The sequence below is a fragment of the Hemicordylus capensis genome, chromosome 6 (assembly GCF_027244095.1).
Source record: "Hemicordylus capensis ecotype Gifberg chromosome 6, rHemCap1.1.pri, whole genome shotgun sequence".
Classification (NCBI taxonomy): Eukaryota; Metazoa; Chordata; class Lepidosauria; order Squamata; family Cordylidae; genus Hemicordylus; species Hemicordylus capensis.
This window is the reverse complement of record NC_069662.1, coordinates 132,475,429-132,494,753: the sequence shown is the minus strand read 5'-3', so window position 1 is coordinate 132,494,753 and position 19,325 is coordinate 132,475,429. Positions and strand designations below refer to the sequence as shown.

General features: G+C 41.4%; 1 protein-coding gene across 8 annotated transcripts in view; it reads right to left on the bottom strand.

Moving 5' to 3' along the window:
* Window positions 1-19,325, bottom strand: part of CDK6 (cyclin dependent kinase 6) — a 170,889-nt gene that overhangs the window by 43,051 nt on the left and 108,513 nt on the right. For all 8 annotated transcript variants that reach the window (XM_053261769.1, XM_053261776.1, XM_053261775.1 and 5 more), the window contains one exon: window positions 397-506. In XM_053261769.1, the coding sequence (XP_053117744.1) occupies window positions 397-506 (110 nt within the window). The remainder of the gene's footprint in view (window positions 1-396; window positions 507-19,325) is intronic.

Below are 19,325 nucleotides of genomic sequence, written 5' to 3'. Positions count from 1 at the left end.
ATATTCTAATTTTCTGGGATTGTGGATTTGGGGTTCTCATGAGCTGTACGCCATGATCATCACAATTATAACAAATTAAGGCTTGACTTATCTCGCTCTGCATGTAATGCGTCTATCTCATATATCAGTTTCACCTTTTAATTTGCATTACTGAAATTAATGAACTTTTGCACGATATTCTAATTTTTTGAGTTTCACCTGTATAGATAAGCTATTATAATAGAATGAAAACTTAAAAACAGATCTTCAAGATGCACAATGCGCGGGGGGGGGAGCAAAATTATTATAAAAATGGATTTTTAAAAATTAAAATATCAACATTTGTGACTAGCCTTCTTGTTGCACATGATGTTGCACTTTTTAAAAACAATAAAAAGCATTTAAATAATTCCTTACTTTCGGCGGAACATTTCTGCAAATATGCAGCCAACACTCCAAAGATCAACCGGGGTTGCATAACTAGATTGAAGCAAAACTTCAGGAGCTCTGTACCATAAAGTGACAACCTGCAACACAAAGAGGAAAAAATAATGAGCAAAATAGTTCATCCATGCAAATACATGAGGCTGCTGCTAAGAAGTGGGGTGGGGACCCCTTCCTGACATTTGTGTTTTTAGACTGCAAGCTTCTGGTTATAAGCCCTGTAGTTTTTCCTTTAATTCTTGATTTCACCTAGTCGAGGGTGCTATATCAATCAATCAAAAAGATGATGATGATAACAACAACAGCAAGTTGCTGACAACCCCAATAAAAATGCAGAGGTGCTGCATGCAAAGTGCCTCCTGCAGGTTTAGTAATCCAAAGTCCCACTGAGCGGGCATGGGAGATTTTCGCCTATCACTCCTTCCTCAGAACAGGGGTTCCCAAGCTGTGGTCCTCCAGATGCTGCTAAAATACAACTCCCAGTGCACCCAGCTACAATTTATTGTGGCTGGGGATGATGGGAGTTGTAGTTCAGCAAGATCTGGAGTACCACTGGTTGGGAACTCCTGCCCCAGAAGGAGAGGTGTGTCCCTCAGGGACATATAGTATTTAGGAGTGCTAAAGAGCACTTCTGGGGGAAGGACGCAGCAGTAAAAATCACTCCTCGCGTACGCACGCACACGCACACACGTATGCAGCAGGACGGAGGATTACTAAATGCTGTGGAGGAGCTTTGCACACAGAGGCTCCCCACCTTGAATGAGGATGTCAACCAGTAGTATTATTCTAGCGCAGTGCAGGTTTTAACATTTTGCTTGTATGCGTTTTAGACTGAAAATACAGAAGCAAACATCTCAGGGCTAACATTAAAATCATAACAATACATTACAGCACTAACAATAATACATACATTTATAAAGGGGACCAATATGCAATATACACATTTCACACAGCAATCACCATTGCAATTAACATGTAAGTGGGGGTGGGGGTGGGCGGACACCCCTGCAGTTTCCAAGCAACAAAATAGAGCAGTTTGAGTGTTGGGAAAATGTGATTTGCCTGCAATAGAGTTGTTGTTAAAGTGTGTGTGGGGAGCCTGGATCCCATGACAACTGAGTAAAAACTACTCAGCTATTACTCAAAGAAAGCAAGCATGGCACAAAATAGCCTTTTATTGTAAGCTTGCTCTTGTGCATTATGTATGCAAATACAAGTTTGCAGGTAAGTGCAGGAACAGTGCCATTGGGAGGTTAAAAATAATAATTTGGATTTTAAAAAAGCATTCAGTCCTTCTGAAAAGTCAAGAGGCCAGTTCAGATAATCCTTCATCTGACTGGCCCTCCTTGCCTGATAAAGGATGTGTGTCCCATCCTCCCAGACTTGAATAAGGAACAGCACCACTGCGGAGGCAGGATGCCAGGCAAGCATGCATGTTGCACAGATATGTAGGAAAGATATGTACCTGTGGCTCATGATGCACACTTGTGCTTATCATGTGCAAGGTGGTGGTGGTTTTAGCAAAGTATTATCTGAAGCAGCCCAAAATGTTTCACAGAGAAAGACCAGACATTGCTTGTCTGCAGCTGCTCTCAATAAACAGAACTGCAGTATTTTGGTTCAAAGTACCGGATAGTGGCAACATTTTCCACACGCCAGATTGAAGTTCAAATGGAGAATGGCAAAACTTGCCCACTTGCATTCAAGGAACTTGCACGTGAAGACTAACCACAGATAACTTTTTTAAAAAACACTTCTGACTCTTCTTTGAAAAAACACAGCATGCACAGTGCATTTTCCTCTGTTGTCTTTCCTTCTCACCAGAGAAACCAAACAAATATTTGTGGACACTCCATTCATAGTTACAGATAAGCAGAAATGAAAATTCTTCTGAACTCAGGATATGGTGAGCTCAACAACTCGCTCATAACTTCCTCTTCTGTTCTGTTTTTGTTTTTTTAACTTATAATGCTTGCTTAGGTTTCATTCTCCAAAAGAAAATGAAGTAATAATGGAAGGGCATAATCATAATGAAGTAATAATGGAAGGGCATATGCAGGTGTCCTTGCTTACTAGAACATGCTGGAGAAAGGACAAACCAGATGGCATCTTAAGGCTACATATGATTTTAGGTTAATATACAAACCTTCCTTATAAAGGCAATATGGAGCCCAGGGTGACTAAGGAAGCAACCTATCTCTGTGAGAATCTGCACAACACTTCTCATTAATATCCAGATTGGTAATATCCAGACTGGACTACTGCAATGTGCTCTACATGGGGCTGCCCTTGAAGACAGTTAGGAAGCTTCAGCTAGTCCAGAATGCTGCTGCAAGGATGCTTATGGGTACAAGTCACTCCATGAGTGTTACCATTCATCCTGCAACAGCTTCACTGGTTAGTAGTCCACTTTCAGGCTAGATTCAAGGTGCTGGTCTTGACTTTAAAGCCCTCCATAGCTCTGGGCTGGGTATCTATTGGACTGCATTCACCCATATGCCAGGGCCCTCCTTTTGGAATCTCAGCGCCTGCTCATGGCCCCACCACTGACAAAGATACGATTGGCAGGGATTAGAAACAGTGCATTTTCAGTTATGAACCCTCAACTTTGGAACACTCTCCTGGAAGAACTCTGTCACGATCCCTCCCTTAGGGTCTTTAAGAAATTGTTGAAGACACACTGTTGTTGAGAGGCATATTAACATTTTAGCTATAACTATATCTAGTGGGATTTGAACCCTTTAATCTCTTAACTTTTAAAAACATTTAACCCATAATTTTTAAATTTTTGTTTCAATTAAGATTTGTTTCTAGTTTATTTCTATTTTATTGGTTTTATATTGTTTTATAGTGTATAGTTTTCATTGACTTTGTTAGCCACCCCAAGTGGTAGTGTACTAGAGGGGCAGGATATAAATATTTTAAATAAATAAATATATTAGCTTTTTGGGGATCTGGATTGTTTCTACAGTGGCTGTAGGCTGCAGCAACAATGGATAATCATCACTTTTGTCTCTGTCTTGCCTACACAGTGAAAATCTATATTACAACTTGAAACCAAAGCTTCTAGACATCATTACCTTGAACAAACTCATCATGCTTAAATGGAATCATATAATAAATTAACCTTTTGCTGAGGTGACAAGAGGAAATTCACTGATGCCAGAATATTCCTACTGATGTGGTTATCTCATATTTGGAATATAAATTATTAATTAGGAAATAGCTTTATAAAGATACTTCATATGCACGAAAGTGGCTATTCAAAGCCGAGGTATCCGTGAGGCTAATTGTGATGCATGAAAATAGTATACTGATGGATTTCAGGCAAGAAATAAAAATCTTTCCCCAAACTGAACCCCCCAAAACAATTTTTCAGTTGTTTTGACAATAACAACCTGATAAGCCCGTTTAGGATGCAACTCTCTGGTGGGGATGATTTAGTAACAAATGAAAGGACCTTAAGAAGAATGCCAATACAAAGATTCTTCCGTGGTTTACAACTCTTGCTTCACTGATGCCGTTTACTAAAGTATTACCTGCATTCATGTTATGAGGAGATACCCATAAGGTAATACTTTGTACACTTGTTTACTTGAAAAAAGGAAATCTGCTAGAGTTTCTAAGACTGTAATAGTAATGGTCTTCTCTCACCTACTAGGTTTTTCTCTTATCTCATTATTGGGGACCTTCCCATTTGCTTGACTCTCCCCTAAAAGATAATATGCCATTCAGCACTGAACAAGTTAAGAGAACCATTAAAAGAACTCTGGCTAACATAGCCTAGACATTTGCCTCTGAACCTTTCTTTCTAAGCAATATCTATAGAAAGAAAAACTATCCTTTCCTATGTACTAGCTGTGCAAATACAATTGCATCCTTACTTTTCTCTTTATTCTAAGAGGCATAAATCACTTTATGGCAGAATTCATGAAAATGGTAGGATCCAAACTTTTCAACCACATTTCTACTTATCCTCTAATTTAATGTCTAGCCTTCTGTGCAGATCACCAGTTAAATAAATATTATTGATTCTATCCTGCTGGTGAATAAATAAACCCACAGGGGGTTTGCGGCTTAAGAAAAAACCTAACAAACAGAGGAGCTCCCAGCAACATTTAAATGGCAACATCACAGCACTTTAAATTCAGCATGCCTTGTGAGACACTTCATTAGGACATTTTTATCTGGAAAAGAATAAAAAAAATAGAATGGCTAAGGAAGACAATTCAATGAACAGAAGATTTATTTCCTTTTATGGTTTAACCAAAACACTAATCAGACTCCTGTGTTAAATTTCTAGGAAGAACCACATACCTAGAATTTTGATGCTCTTTTAGAATATTTCTAGGTATATCCGTTCTCAATATATGCATGACAGTGTGTGCATGTAAACACCACTGAAAGCACTTCATCTCGATCTAGTGGTTTTAGTATCAACAGCCTCACACATTAGGCACATCTATGTAAATTGTTCCAAGACAGATCTAGATCTTAAGAGCTCCTAACCAACCAATAGTTGCAGCATTCACTCCAGGAATAGCTACATATTTCAAAGAATTCAACAGGGCAAAACTGTGTTATATAATCTAACATTTCTATAAACCCAATGAGCCTTTAAGATGGAAAGTATATTTTCCATAAGCTTTTTTATTTTAAATTAAGCAATTGTAGGTAGTTTATTTCTCTTTTTTGTGGTGTGGAATCGCTAGAACTACTCTTTCCAACAGAGAGATTATCCATGTTCACTATGAGAAAGAATATCCCTGTGGGGAGCCTGTAAAGACAGGTATAAATTTAAATTATTTTCTGTTTGCTCAGGATTAAGCAAGAAGAATATTTACTCTGGTGGTCCTTACAGTCAGTGGCATGATCAGTAAAGTAAGTAAAGTGTGCCGTCAAGCCAATTTTGACTCCTGGCGCCCACAGAGCCCTGTGGTTTTCTTTGGTAGAATACAAGATAGGTTTACTACTACTACTACTACTACTACTACTACATTTATATCCCGCTCTTCCTCCAAGGAGCCCAGAGTGGTGTACTACATACTTAAGGTTCTCTTTCACAACAACCCTGAGAAGTAGGTTAGGCTGAGAGAGAAGTGACTGGCCCAGAGTCACCCAGCTAGTTTCATGGCTGAATGGGGATTTGAACTCGGGTCTCCCCGGTCCTAGTCCAGCACTCTAACCACTACACCACGCTGGCTCTCATTTACCATTCTGTTCTGGACAGTGACACAGGTTCCTTCTGGCTGCCCCTGTGCATTAAGCCTAGTAGTGACTGAGGAAGTAATCGCTGCTACGGGATTCGCTCCCTGGGAGGCAGTGCGTTCTCGGGCTGGTCCCTCAATCGCTGCCACAGGCTCCGAGCTGGGATCGGGCTCTGCTCCTGTGATGCTAGAGATCTATAGGGTCTTCTGCTCTAGTTGTCTTTTTAGCTGCTGGACTTGAGAGTGACAATCACAAGGATTGTCCTTCCTGACTGGCTGGGGTTTTGGCAGGGAGAGTTCCTTTACTAGCTCTTTTAATCCTGGAATGGCCATGTTCTGTTTTTCTAACTGTGCTACTTCCTCAACCAATCTCTGATTGGAGAAATCTAAACTCCTAATATGGTCCTCCAGTCTGATTGTGTTCTCCTCTACTTGTCTCAGAGCCATGGCTTCCTTGGTTTCACATACGCACACTTTTTCCAGGGCAGCATCTTGCTCCCTTTCCAAAGTAGCAATACGTGCCTCCAAGTTTACCATTGCTATCTCCTGCACAGTGTGAGATGATGCCTTTTAGCATCTTCCTATATCGCTACTGCCCGATATAGTACTAGTGGGGATTCGAACCGGCAACCTTCTGCTTGTTAGTCAAGTATTTCCCCACTGCGCCACTTAAGGTATCAGTACACCAAACAATTCTCAGTTCTAGACCAGTACTGATAACATGTAAATGAGATTTTTATATAGCAATAGCAATAGCACTTACATTTATATACCGCTTTATAGCCGGAGCTCTCTAAGCGGTTTACAATGATTTAGCATATTGCCCCCAACATTCTGGGTACTGGAACAGCTGAGATACCATGATCATATGATCGAAGATTGCTAATAATAAGCCCCATGCAGTGCTTGTCACCAAAGACTACCTGTGACTCCTCTGTCTACCTCTTGATGGCACCATGCTGAGATGGTTCCAAAGAAGTTGCTAGTGTAGGATTCAAATACCCATGTCTTGGCATCAAACACAATAGCCAGGTTACAACTGTTAATCTGAAATTCACATTTTCTAGGATTGTCACCAAGGAGGGTATATTTAAAATCAAACAAACAATGTATGAGATCTGTCAATCAGTTTGCTCTTATAACAAGTGCCCTAAGTCTGCAGATTGGATTTATAGATGCTCTGTTTTATCAAAATGAAACTTCTTTTATATGTAGGGCTCTCTATTCTGGCATGTTTAAAATTCAGGCATCAATGATTACATCTGAAATTAAGGGCTATTAACTTATGCATCATTAGAAGACTTGTTTATAATCAGTTTTGGAAAAAGACTTTCCTGCCACAAATGAAAGGATGACAGATTAACATGCAACTCTACAAAGAACGTTCAAGGTAGTGAGTACTTTCATGGTTCGAGTTCTCAAGTCTGAGGGCGCTACATCCAGCTAAAGGACAACAAGATAAGAATGATATTGCTAGTTACCAACAAACACCAGATAAAAGGGCTCTTATGACTACTGATTAAGTGACAGCATTCTATGCATTCCTCGACGTTGAGAGAGTTTTGCCTGAGAAAGGCAGCTATGTTACATGTGAAGTACCACAAAATAAGCCTATATCTATGTTTTCAAATTCCAGCATAGCAATGATACACTTTCCCCTGTCTATTCTGCTTGGAGAGAAACATTCTCTAGACATGCAGCGATAACTGTGCACTGCAGTTTCCATTAAAACCTGTAGCCATGTATATTGACAGGACAGAGAGGTTCTGTAGAGCGCTATGGCTGCCAGCCAATGTTTACAATCCCCGGGGTGGGAATTCAGGGTGAAAGGCTCTTGATGGCAGGCTCCACAAGCCTTTGCTGTTGCCGCCTGATGACCTTCTGCCTCTGTTTTCAAAGTAGCTCCCTTGTTAACCCCTTGGAGACTGTGGGCACAAGAGTTTAAGGAAGGAAATACCTTGCCTGGGAAGCACAATCGCCCCCTTGCAGGCATAAACCTGTCAGCCTGTGGCAGCTATGGAATGCTGGGATAAGAGTTACTCTCAGGGCCCTCTGTCTCCCTCCCCCGCCCCCCACAAAAGGTAACTCAAGCTAAATGTAGACATGATCTCCCTCTAGGTCCCAAGTGTGAAAGTTCCAGCTGCAAACAATGGACTTTAGATTACAGGGTTGTGAAACAGCATATTGAGGAGAGAATGAAGAATCCAATTTAGGAAGAAGTGCTTTCTTCCTGCCTAGCCAATAACACTGCTGGAGCTGGTAGTGATGATTCCTCCTCCTGGCATTCTCACTAGCAGAATTGGACTTGAAATTAAAGACAGCCTGGATCTAAAGGGAGCATTCAATACACAGAGAACTTAGGTGCACTCAAAGATTTTAGTTTCTCTGCTCTTGGAGCAGCAAAGCAAACAGTATCCCTCTGTTGCACATTCAGCCTATTGCTTTATCACAGTGTTGCTCAAACCTAATGAGATTGTACCCCCTAATAAATGTTTTACATTTTCTGCAATCTTTCCCAACCAAAGATTTTTTTTGTTTTAAATAAAATTTTATTATAAGTTTTGCCTTCAAAATACAATGACAGGTTGGTATCATATTATGGAATAACCATGACATATATTTATAACATCAATTCCTCCTGCAACTTTCAATTAAATAACCATTTGAACATACAGACTAGAGTCAGCTGGTTTCTACAAATGAACATTCACTTTCACCAAGAATAAATGTAGTTTAGAGCATTAGGGTCATGCATCGGGTCCTTACTTTCTTCTATAAATTTCCAGAAGGGCTCCCACTTGGCATAGTATATACTGCACTTAAGTTTTGATCAGTATCATTTTTCAGCAGTAAATAAATTTTGTCCATAACCATTGTAGACCATATTCTGTTGAACCATACTCTAATTGAAATGTGCCCCCCACCCCGCCCCCCACCATTGTGAGGCAATGACAAATTTTGCTGATTGAGTTAGGAGGCTAAAAAGTTCTTTGCTTGAAGTGGTGAGGTGAGACTGTAGCAGTAAGTCCAGTAAATAATTCATTGTGCTTGACTCTAGTTCTATGTTTAATATTGCTTTAATATGTTTGTGTATTTGTAGCCAAAATTTGTATATAAATGAACAAGACCACCACTGGTGACAGAAAGAACCTTTTTTCCTGCAGTCTTTCCAACACAAGTGGGACATATCTGGATTTGTCGCAGCTAAGTTGGAGGAGGGAAGGTGCCATCTGGTTAATATTTTATAAATTTCCTCTTTGATGTTTAAAGAAGAAGAAAGCATTGAGTAGGACTTCCAGATTTTTTTTTACATTTAACTGGTTTCTACACTAACATAGTTTCTACACCCGTTACAGTGTTTCCTCACCATTTCCCCCAGATCCCACAACATGTCCACCATGTATAGTTTCACACTTAGGACTACCAGCATTTTTTCTGGCAGGACTCCTGTACCTTTAACAACTACCTAATGGGTAGGAATCAGGGGGGCCGGGCGGATTTGTTTCCCCCATTGATTAATTTCCATGTTGGCTAATGCTTTTACTGGTTAAATGCCTGCTTTCCTGACAAGCTCTTAAACATATTGAGGTCATTCCAGGAAGAAGCTGCTTTGTTACCATCCTGAATTTTATTCAAGAATCCCAATGCATGTTAGTATTGTTACATACTTCGCAGATGGTCCCTGTAAGTTTGACCAGAATACAGAAAGTGGTGATACTGTAAAAGCCCAGCAATCCCACCACAAATCTGAGCCACCCGTTTTGCCTAGTGGTTAGGCTCTTACAAAGTGAGGGTCACAGTTCCATTCAGATTGCTGAAACCATTCCTTTTTAGCAATCTGAGTGAGACTGTGACCCTCAGTTTGTGAAACGCCAAGCCTTATAGCCTCACAATAATTTGTGTCATACTATCACAAAACCTACCTATGGATACATGGATCCTGCCTTACTGAGTAAGAGGACTGGTTCATTTAGTTCAGTACTGTCTGCACTGACTGGCAGAGGCTCTTCCAACATATTAGGCAGGAATCTTTCCCAGCCCTACTTGGAGATGCCAGGGACTAAACCTGCAACCTTTCCCACCAAAGACATGCCTTTCCCTGAGCTGACCTCTACACTGCACAGGTTGTTGCTTTGCATTTCTTCTTTCGTCTACTTTCCTTAAGGAGAGGACGTTGATAAGATCACCCAGCATTTTCTCTCTCTCTCTTTCTGCCCCAGTCAAATTTGCAATGCCTGGACCAATCTGGACCAAATTGGGTAAAACTGTAGGGACACATAGGGACACCTCAACAACATAGTTTGTTGTGATGTTATCCACCCTGATTCAAGATGGCGGACGTGTGAACATTTGAGGCGCAAGTGGGCTAACTTGTGCACCACCTGATTTGAACCAAATTTGGAACAGTTGTAGGGATACATAAGAACAATTCAAAGGCATAACTTGTAATGATGCCATCTACCCTGATTCAAGATGGCAGACGCGTGAATGTTTGAAGCGCAAGTGGGCTAACTTGTGGACTGTCTAACCAATTTGAACTAAATTTAGTACACTTGTAGTGAGTGACACTACACTCAATGGCATCGTTTGTGATGATGTCATCCACACCAATTTAAGTTGCCAGGTACGTGAACATTTGAGGCACAAGTAGGCTAACTTATGAACCATCTAACCACTCCTGTAGGGACACACAGAGACACCTCAACGGTGTTGTCTGTGATGATGTATCCACCCCAATTCAAAATGGTGGATGTGTGACCATTTAAGGCTGAAGTGAGCTAACTTGTCAGGATGGTAATTATCTATTAAGCAGGGATGTGCAAATTGATTCATCCATGAATTGATTCAGGTCAAAATGGGGGTGATTCAATGATTCTACTCCCAAACGAATTACCCTGAAACAAAGGGCCAGACTCAGAGTAGAATAGAAGCACCCCCAATTTGACCTGAATCTATTCAGGTGCCATTTTGAGGCCCGTTTTGCTGGGAAATGGGTCTCAGAATGGCACCTTTTCCCAGGGAGAGCTGGTCTATCAATTGGGATCAGCAGGTAGACCAGATCTTCAAGACGGGCTGATGTGATAAGTCTGGAGCAGAGGGCTGATCTATCCACCAATCCCAATTGGTAAACCAGCCATTCTGAGGCCCATTTCCCCAGCAAAACAGGCCTCAAGATGGCACCTGAATCGATTTGGGTCGAATCGGGGGTGATTTGTCAAGGCAGCTGGCCAAAACAGTTCTCAATGAGTCAGTTAGGGGGTTTGCAATTTGATTCAGCCTCAAAGCGCAGATCTTGCTTCATGCGCACCACTACAATTAAGATGTCAGTGAAAGGAAAGTAGACAGATTGGTTTTTACCAGACCAGCTTATTTATTCTTGTTCTGTATGCCTATTGGTTTGTAAGCCATTCTAAAGTAAAGTAAAGTAAAAAGTGTGCCATCAAGTAGGTGTCGACTTCTGGTGACCACAGAGCCCTGTGGTTGTCTTTGTAGAATACAGGAGGGGTTTACCATTGCCATCTCTCACACAGTATGAGATGATGCCTTCCTATATTGCTGCTGTCCGATATAGGTGTTTCCTATACATAGGCAAAACTAGGGTGGGGGGGGGCAGCCAGGGCGCATGCCCTAGGCGCCACTGGGGGGGGAGCAGTGCCATACTGCCCCATACAGTCCCCCCTCCCCAATTCACGGATTTTTTTCAATTAAAAAATTTTTTTTAACCTGTAGCCCCTTTGGGGGGCTTCCTAAGGGCTGCTGGGTGTGTGTGTGTGTGTGTGTGTGTGTGTGTGTGTGTGTGTGTCTGCAAAAGTTCCCCTTCCCCCCACCAGCCTCTCAGATCACTGCCACAGCCTGTCTCGGGCTAATTTTCAGGCCTGTTTGGGCCTACAAAGATCAGTGCGGCGGCCATTTTGGAGGTCGCTGCACATGCTCAAAAGGCCTCTACGAGGCCTGGCAAGGCATAGGACCTCGCAGGGACCATTTGAGCATGTGCAACAACCATTTTTAATTTTTTTAAAAAAGGCTGCTGAAAACAAAAATGGACACCGCACATGCACAAATGGCCTTTGCAAGACCCAAGTCAGGGGCGTAACTACTATTAGGCAAGGGGAGGCGGCTGCCTGGGGGCCCCCACGCCTCGAGGGGCCCCCCAGAGGCAAGTCACATGTGAAGTGAGTGTGTGTGTATCAGCGAGGGGCCCATTTTAAAATTTTGTCTCTGGGCCCACTCCAGCCTCGTTACGCCCCTGACCCAAGTCTAGATTTTTCCCTGATCCAGGGAGTCAGAAGAATGCAAAGTTGTTGGCAAGGGACCCGAACATTTAAAAAACAGATATAAATGGCACAAAAGTAAGTGGACAAAACATCCCTTAAAAAGACAATGTTGGTTTAATACCTTGTAAGCTGGCAAAACTGAAGGGTGGAAGGGAGAGGCAAGGAATAAAATAGAAATATTCACTTGCATACTGTTTAATTCTCTATACAGAGCTCTATCTTTATCTGAATATTTGTCAAGCAATCTGATTATAAGGTTTGTGGGATTTCAAATTTGGAAAAAGCCTGCCTTTAACTTGTGTGGTGCTTTAAAAAAAACCTGAATATCACACTGTTTTGCTGTTCTGTGGCTAGTTGCAACTTATTGTAAGCTGATGGATAATTTCAGATTGTTTGGGGCCCCTAGGATTTCCCATTGCAGCCATCTCCCTTTAAGCCAAAAGCCGTTTGGACAGAAAAAACCCATCCCTGAATTTCTTGGGGGCAGCAACCTGTAGTGAGGTGTGCTGAGGTGGCAGAGCATTTGCTAAAGAGAGCTTTAACTGCTTAGCTTTATGGAGGCATGCCCAGCACATGGATGTGCTGTGTTTCCTTGGGTAGGCAACTGGCACATATGTGCCACATGTATGGTTGTATGTGTGTGTGTGTATGCATGTTTGTGTTGCTTACAACCTGTTTCTCCTGAAAGTGTCTGGACTTGTATTTTTGAACTGATACTATGGTAAAGTTATCTGAAAGATGGGTGTCAGATGTTTGGAGAGGGGTGCAATTTCAGTGCTTGCCCTAGGTGCTATTTTCCCTAGATATGCCTCTGTTTCCATAGTCTGGGAAACATTCTAGCAGTGGCTCATCTCTTATTTTTTGTATACTTCAATTTTAAGGACCTAGCACCGTCATCTTTATTGTTATTTTAAGAAAATGTATAGCCTCGACTGATAAAATAATCAGAAGATCTGGCAATTTCAGCAGATAATTATTAAGGGAGTATGAACTGGCTGGCTACCAGAGGAGATCAGAGGAGGTTGTGGTAACACAATCTTGGACTTAGAAGAGGAAGGCTAGGATCCAAAGAGCTACACAACTTGTTCTGGGCACTTGTGTGTGTTTGAGCTGTATTTCTTGAACAAACAGCCATGGCATGATTGAGCGGGTGGTCTACTGCTGAAAGAAAAATGTTTTTTTTTTTAAATGACCAAAAAAATCAACAAAAAGACAGGCTAAAGGCAGAAAAGGTTACATCCACTGTAACTTGGCCACTTCAGCGCTCCCACTCTTCAGCTTCTCCAGAAGTGCCCCCCCAGCTTCTCCTGTAATGAGCCAATCATGATGTTTCCTCACCCCACAGTTGAAGTCCAGTACTTAGCAGCACAAGCCTGATTGGTTGGCAGGTTGACCAAGGAGGCAGCACAATATTAAATCCAATTCGGGAGTATGTGATAATCAAGGAATGAAAGGAGAATCAATTTTCAATGGATAATTAAAATCAAGGTTTAATTTAAATTGGATTTTAATTACAATTTAAATTAAAAATTACAGTACTGTAATTATCAAAAATTAAAATTAATTTTTAATTAAAAATAAAATTTCATTGAAATTAAAATTAAATTATAAAAGCCATTAGCATCTTAGGAGGGCAGCACAGTGCTGCAAGAGGCTCCAAGAAGCTCCATAGAAAATTCTCCAAAAAGCCTCCAAAAGCTCCAGAGCAATGGCTCCTGAAGGCTCCCAATGGATGCCAAATGCTACCCAAAATGGCTTTTAGAAGCACAAAAACCTCTAAACATGCAGACCAAAGCATTCCACTGTCCTCCTCTAACCTCCTCTCACCACCCATGACCGCATGCATCAAGATCATGACCATGTAAGAACAGGATTGTGCTGCCGAGAACTGCAGATATGCAAAGCCGCATACTGAGAATAATGAGGTTGGGTATAAATACTGCCCGACCGCAGATACAAGAAATTGCAAGTGCCGAAACCACGGATAATGAGGGCCACCTGTAATCTGAGGCATGGCTTAGTATACATTTTATGTGATACTCATGCAAATCCAGTGCATGTTTACCTGGGCTCACTGTATTCAAAGGGGCTTAGAATATTTAGGATTGCATGTTAGGATTGCAGCCTTAGATTAGTTTTAATTCCTGCTCATTTATTAATGTTGCCATTCAACAGTACATTTCAAATGTTTTGTAATCTTTTAAGAATTTGCCCTTTAAGAACAGCAGATAATATAAGGCCCTGCTCTTGTCATCTTTGCTGCAGAGGGTGTGTGTTAAACACTTAACATACTGTAAAACTTCCCTATTTAACAAAGAATCAATTGCTTAACTGTTCAGAGGGCTGCGCAGAACAGAAAAGTTATATCAAAGCTCTTCAGTTATGGCACTTCCTATTTTTATCCAAGCAACCACGTTAACTCACAGGCCTTTTAATTACATCAGCGAGCTCTAAATTCTCTCTCTTCATTGATGAGTTTAAAAAGGCAGTATTCATTACATCTGTGTGTTCCCTAAAGGCAGCTGTTGCTGCAAAGTCTCCCCCCCACCTTTTTTTTTTTTTGCATTTCCCCTGCTTCTAAAGAGTATGCATTTATAAAACACCAAAACAGCTCCTGTATCACTTTGCATGTACCAGAAGTGGTGTTTTATTTATTGCAACAAAATCAATATATATTTTATATATGTATACATGCAGCTAACAACTGATCTCTTCCATACACAGCATATAGTTAACACTGCACAACTGAAGCCAAAATATACACAGCTAAAAGGAATGTTACAGGGGGCCTCTCTCTCACTGAACAAAGCAGGCTCAGTTTGGCTCTTTTTCCTTAGCACTACCACATCCGCACATCGTTAGTTGGAAAATTCCAGATATATGCTGTAATTTTTTGTGCTTTTTTCTTCAGTGTCCAGATGCCATTCCCCTTCTCCCTCCTCCTTCCTTATCTGTCCCTGCTTGTTTGGGTCTTTGCCAGTTGTGGTCAACAATTAATACAACCAAAAGGGGGGGGGGATGAGAACACTCCCTGGCAACTGGCACGGCCTCACAGGAAATACCAAATAAAAACTTTATTATGTATTGTTTAACTATTTTGTTTGCCTGTAGGCCACCCTGCTATTGGTGTGATTTAGCAAAGCATGCTCCGTCTGGATGAGCTGTGCGCAGACGCATTGTTCTCAGGATCTGTCACGAACAATCATTGCTTCAGCATGTGGCCCTCTAAAGAAAAAGGAGAAGCAGCGTGGCAGGCCTCCAGTCCAGAGTTCCTTTTCATTAGCCAACTTGTGACCAAATGTTGAAAACGGATGAGTAACCTTTTAATATTCATGTAATTAAATTTACTTTCCCCTTTAATTATAAAAGTCCTGACAAGAAAAGTCCCTGGTAAAAGCACCAGCAGCAAAGGCCCAAAGAAAGTAAGTGTGTGTGTTTGTGCGAGAGAGAGAGAGAGAGAGAGAGAGAGAGAGAGAGAGAGAGAGAGAGAGAGAGAGAGCAGTCTTTCCCCATACTACACCCCCATCTGCTAACTTTTTGGAATATGGAAGGTACCATTAAGATTACCATTATGCCTCAGTGCAAGCAGAGCTGAACTGTGAGGGGAATTCCAAGTCATACGTATGTCTCTGACATTCTTTTGGATGTATTAATTAGTCTGGTATTTTAAACAAATCATCCCTGTGCTTTTCCTATGATCCAGGTATAATAGCAACGGGCGATTAAAATTCTTTTCATCAACATGCAATTACAATTATACCTCCTCATCTTAATCAACAGGCTAATCCACTGGCGCATACATACAGCCATTCCGCTGTATTTGAAAACAAATCAGAATAGCTTTTATCCACTTTGCTTGCAAGTAAGCTATGGATGACATATGCACGGGTTAGCATGACAACCACACCTGAATGCTTGAGTGACTACCACTATTTTGAATTCCTCACTGATAATGCCATGGAATATGGGCCAAGTAGTGGTGGATGCTACTTTTCATTACTAATCATTTCTATTAAAATGATTCAGTCATGCTTATGTTCACCTGTATTTATCCTTAACCTCCGCCTTCCTTTTCAAAGAGAAGCATCTAACAGTATGCCTATTTATTACTTGTTATTGTTCACAGATCACAATAAAGGGCTTGACTGACTATTTATTATTTGAGGAACACAACATAATGACAGTTTATTTATTATCTTTTATTTATATCTTGCTGCATGGTTTTAAAAAGTACCCCCCCCACCCCACACACACATACTGCCAGGGTAGCTTACAATACATGCTGTTTATAACATATACAATGACAATAATATATTAATTTAAAAATCCATGCTGCAAACCCAGGAAACAGCATCATCATAAAGCAGCCACAGTACCTTCCAGTTAAATCTGCCATACAATCAGGATACAAATTATTTTATGCTCACTGAAATAAAATAATCTTCACTACTAACTTCTGGGAGGGAAATGATTAGGCCTGATAAACTTCACCAGGAAGGAAACTCCATAAAATGGGTGCCTTTACCAAGAATGCCCTACTTCATGTGTCAGTTAACCTAATTTCAGCCAATGCTACTTAGTAGCACATGAAGCTGGGTCTTACCTGATGATCTGATGAGAAGCGAGGAGAGTTGGTCTTGTGGTAGCAAGCATGAATTGTTCCCTTTGCTAAGTAGGTTCCAGCCTCATTTGCATTTGAATGGGAGGCTAAAATATTCCCTATAGGGGATGGAGAAGGTCTGGGAAGAGCATCTGCATACTTGCAGAATTGTTGCATGCAGAAGGTTCCAAATTCTCTCTCTGGCATCTCCAAGATAGGGCTAGGAGAGACTCTTGCATGAAACTTTGGAGAAGTTGCTGCCAGTCTCTGTAGACCAGGGATCCTCAACATTGGGGCCCCAGATGTTATTGGACTTCAACTCCCATAATCCCCAACCAAAGGCCACTGGGGCTTGGGATTATGGGAGCTGAAGTCCACTAACATCTGGGGGCCCAACGTTGAGGATCCCTGTGTAGACAATTCTGAGCTAGATGGACCAATGGCTGTTTCCTGTATTCCTCTCTTAGAACATGAGGTTACTCATACAGGATGAGACATTCCTCGAGATTCTTTGAGCTCAAACCACTTAGGATTTAAATGGTCATAATCAGCAGTTATATACGTACTAAGCACACCTACACACCACCAAAAACAAGCATCTCATTGAAGTTTATGTTGTCTTATCACAGGTATTATACAGTATGCATCATGCAGCTTCCCTCCTGTCAGCAGGAAGGCTGTTGCATTCTGAAATTACTGCAGTTTCTGGACAATCCTAAGTACATAAGAAGAGTCTTGCTAGATTAGGCCCAAGAACTATCTAGTTCAGCATTCTGTTTCCCACAGTGGCCCACTAGATGCCTCTAGGAAGTAGATTGCAGAATGATTCTCCTGCAATCATTCCCCTGAAACTTGTACTCAGAAGTATCATCTCTGACTTTTAAAATCCATCTAAGTAATTGACCATAATCAAATTTTATGGCAGTTAATTCCATAGATTAATTATGCACTGTGTGAAGAAGTATTTCCTTTTGCCTGTCCTAAATGTCCTGACAATCAGTTTCACTTGTACTAGTTTTGTGAGAGAGAGAGAAAATCTGCCTCCGAACCTGGAGCTAGCATCTAGTCATCAAGACTAGTAGCCATTGATAGACTTGTCCCCCATTATTATTATTTTATTTAAAACATTAAAATCATTTAAAACCCAACGTTAAAAACCATTAAAACTATAAAGTGCTGGACTCGGACTGGGGAGACCCAAGTTCAAATCCCCATTCAGCCATGATACTAGCTGGGTGACTCTGGGCCAGTCACTTCTCTCTCAGCCTAACCTACTTCACAGGATTGTTGTGAGAAGAAACCTAAGTATGTAGTACACCGCTCTGGGCTCTTGGGAGGAAGAGCGGGATATAACATGTAAAATAAAATAAAATAAAAAGTTGCCAGAGATGGAGAGGCTCTTATTTCAACAGGGAGCACATTCCAAAGTCCAGGGGCAGCAACAGAGAAGACCCGTCCCTGAGTAGCCACTAGACAAGGTAAATTGACCTATCCAGATGATCTCAATGAGCAATGGGGCTCATGGCAAAGAAGACATGCTTTTAAATACCCAAGGCCTAAACCATTCAGGGCTTTATAGGTAATAACCAGCACCTTGTATTTTGCCCAGAAACCTATCAGCAGCCAGAGTAATATGGTCTTTCCAAGAAAACCCAGAGACCAACCTGGCTGCTGCATTCTGTATCAACTGCAGTTTCCAGACTATGTACATTAGATTATCTAATCAAGAGGTTCCCAATCTATAGTCCTCCAGATGTTGAACTACACCTTCCATCACCCCCAGCCACAACTGACTGGGAATTGTAGTTCAGCAACATCTGGAGGACTACAGACTGAGAACGCCTGATCGAATCCCTTTTTAAAGCCATGAAAGCTAGTGGCCAACACCATATTCTGTTGCCTTTTAGGAAAGGGAACCATCTTCTCTTCTGTCTTATTATTTACAGTTTTAAGAACTTGTGTGTGTGTGAAATGCAACATATTCCTAATAATATATAAACTATAAAATCAGAGAAAAGGGTTAGAAAGTGAAAGTATTAAATACAGATGAAAACGTGCATCAAAGAAAACAGAAAGGAAAGGAAATAAGGCACTGGGAGTAAGAAAACCACAGACAAGGAGGCTATCCACATATCCATGCAAAAATGGGCTAAGGAACCCCAGACCAGTTTTGCACGTGTGTGTATCTCCGCAATTGGGGCTGATCCTGGTGGCACCGTAGCAGCAGACCCTCCTACGGAGCCTCCCTCTAAGATGAGGTTAAGGGAGCAAGTGCCTTAACCCCGTTTTTGCGGTCATCTGTCAGCCATGGCAGTGCATTATTGGAGCTCCGGGACGTGGGGTGACACATCCCAGCACCCCAACCCTCAGAGCTACCAGCAGCAGCCAGTACTCATCTGGGTAGGCAATCCGCCTACCCAAGGAAAGGGAAGTGCTTGTCTGCGAGGGGGTAAGCTCTTCAGGGCTTCCTACCTACTAACCCTATTGCCCTTTCTCACTGGTTATGAGAAGGGCTCAAGGTATCCTACCCTGTTTCCCCGAAAGTAAGACCTACCCCGAAAGTAAGACCTAGCAGTAATTTCTGATGTACCGCTAATTGCCCTAGTGCATTTTTTGGGGCTAAAATTAATATAAGACACTGTCTTATTTTCAGGGAAACACGGTAACTCTGAGAGCAGCAATAGTTCACAAAGAAACTGTAGAAACTGAATAACGAAGATAGATAGATGGATGATAGGTTTAATTTGCTTTAGCCATTAGACAACAGCAAAGCAAATGCTGGAAGAATTAAGAAATTAATGATATGGGTATGAATGCAAA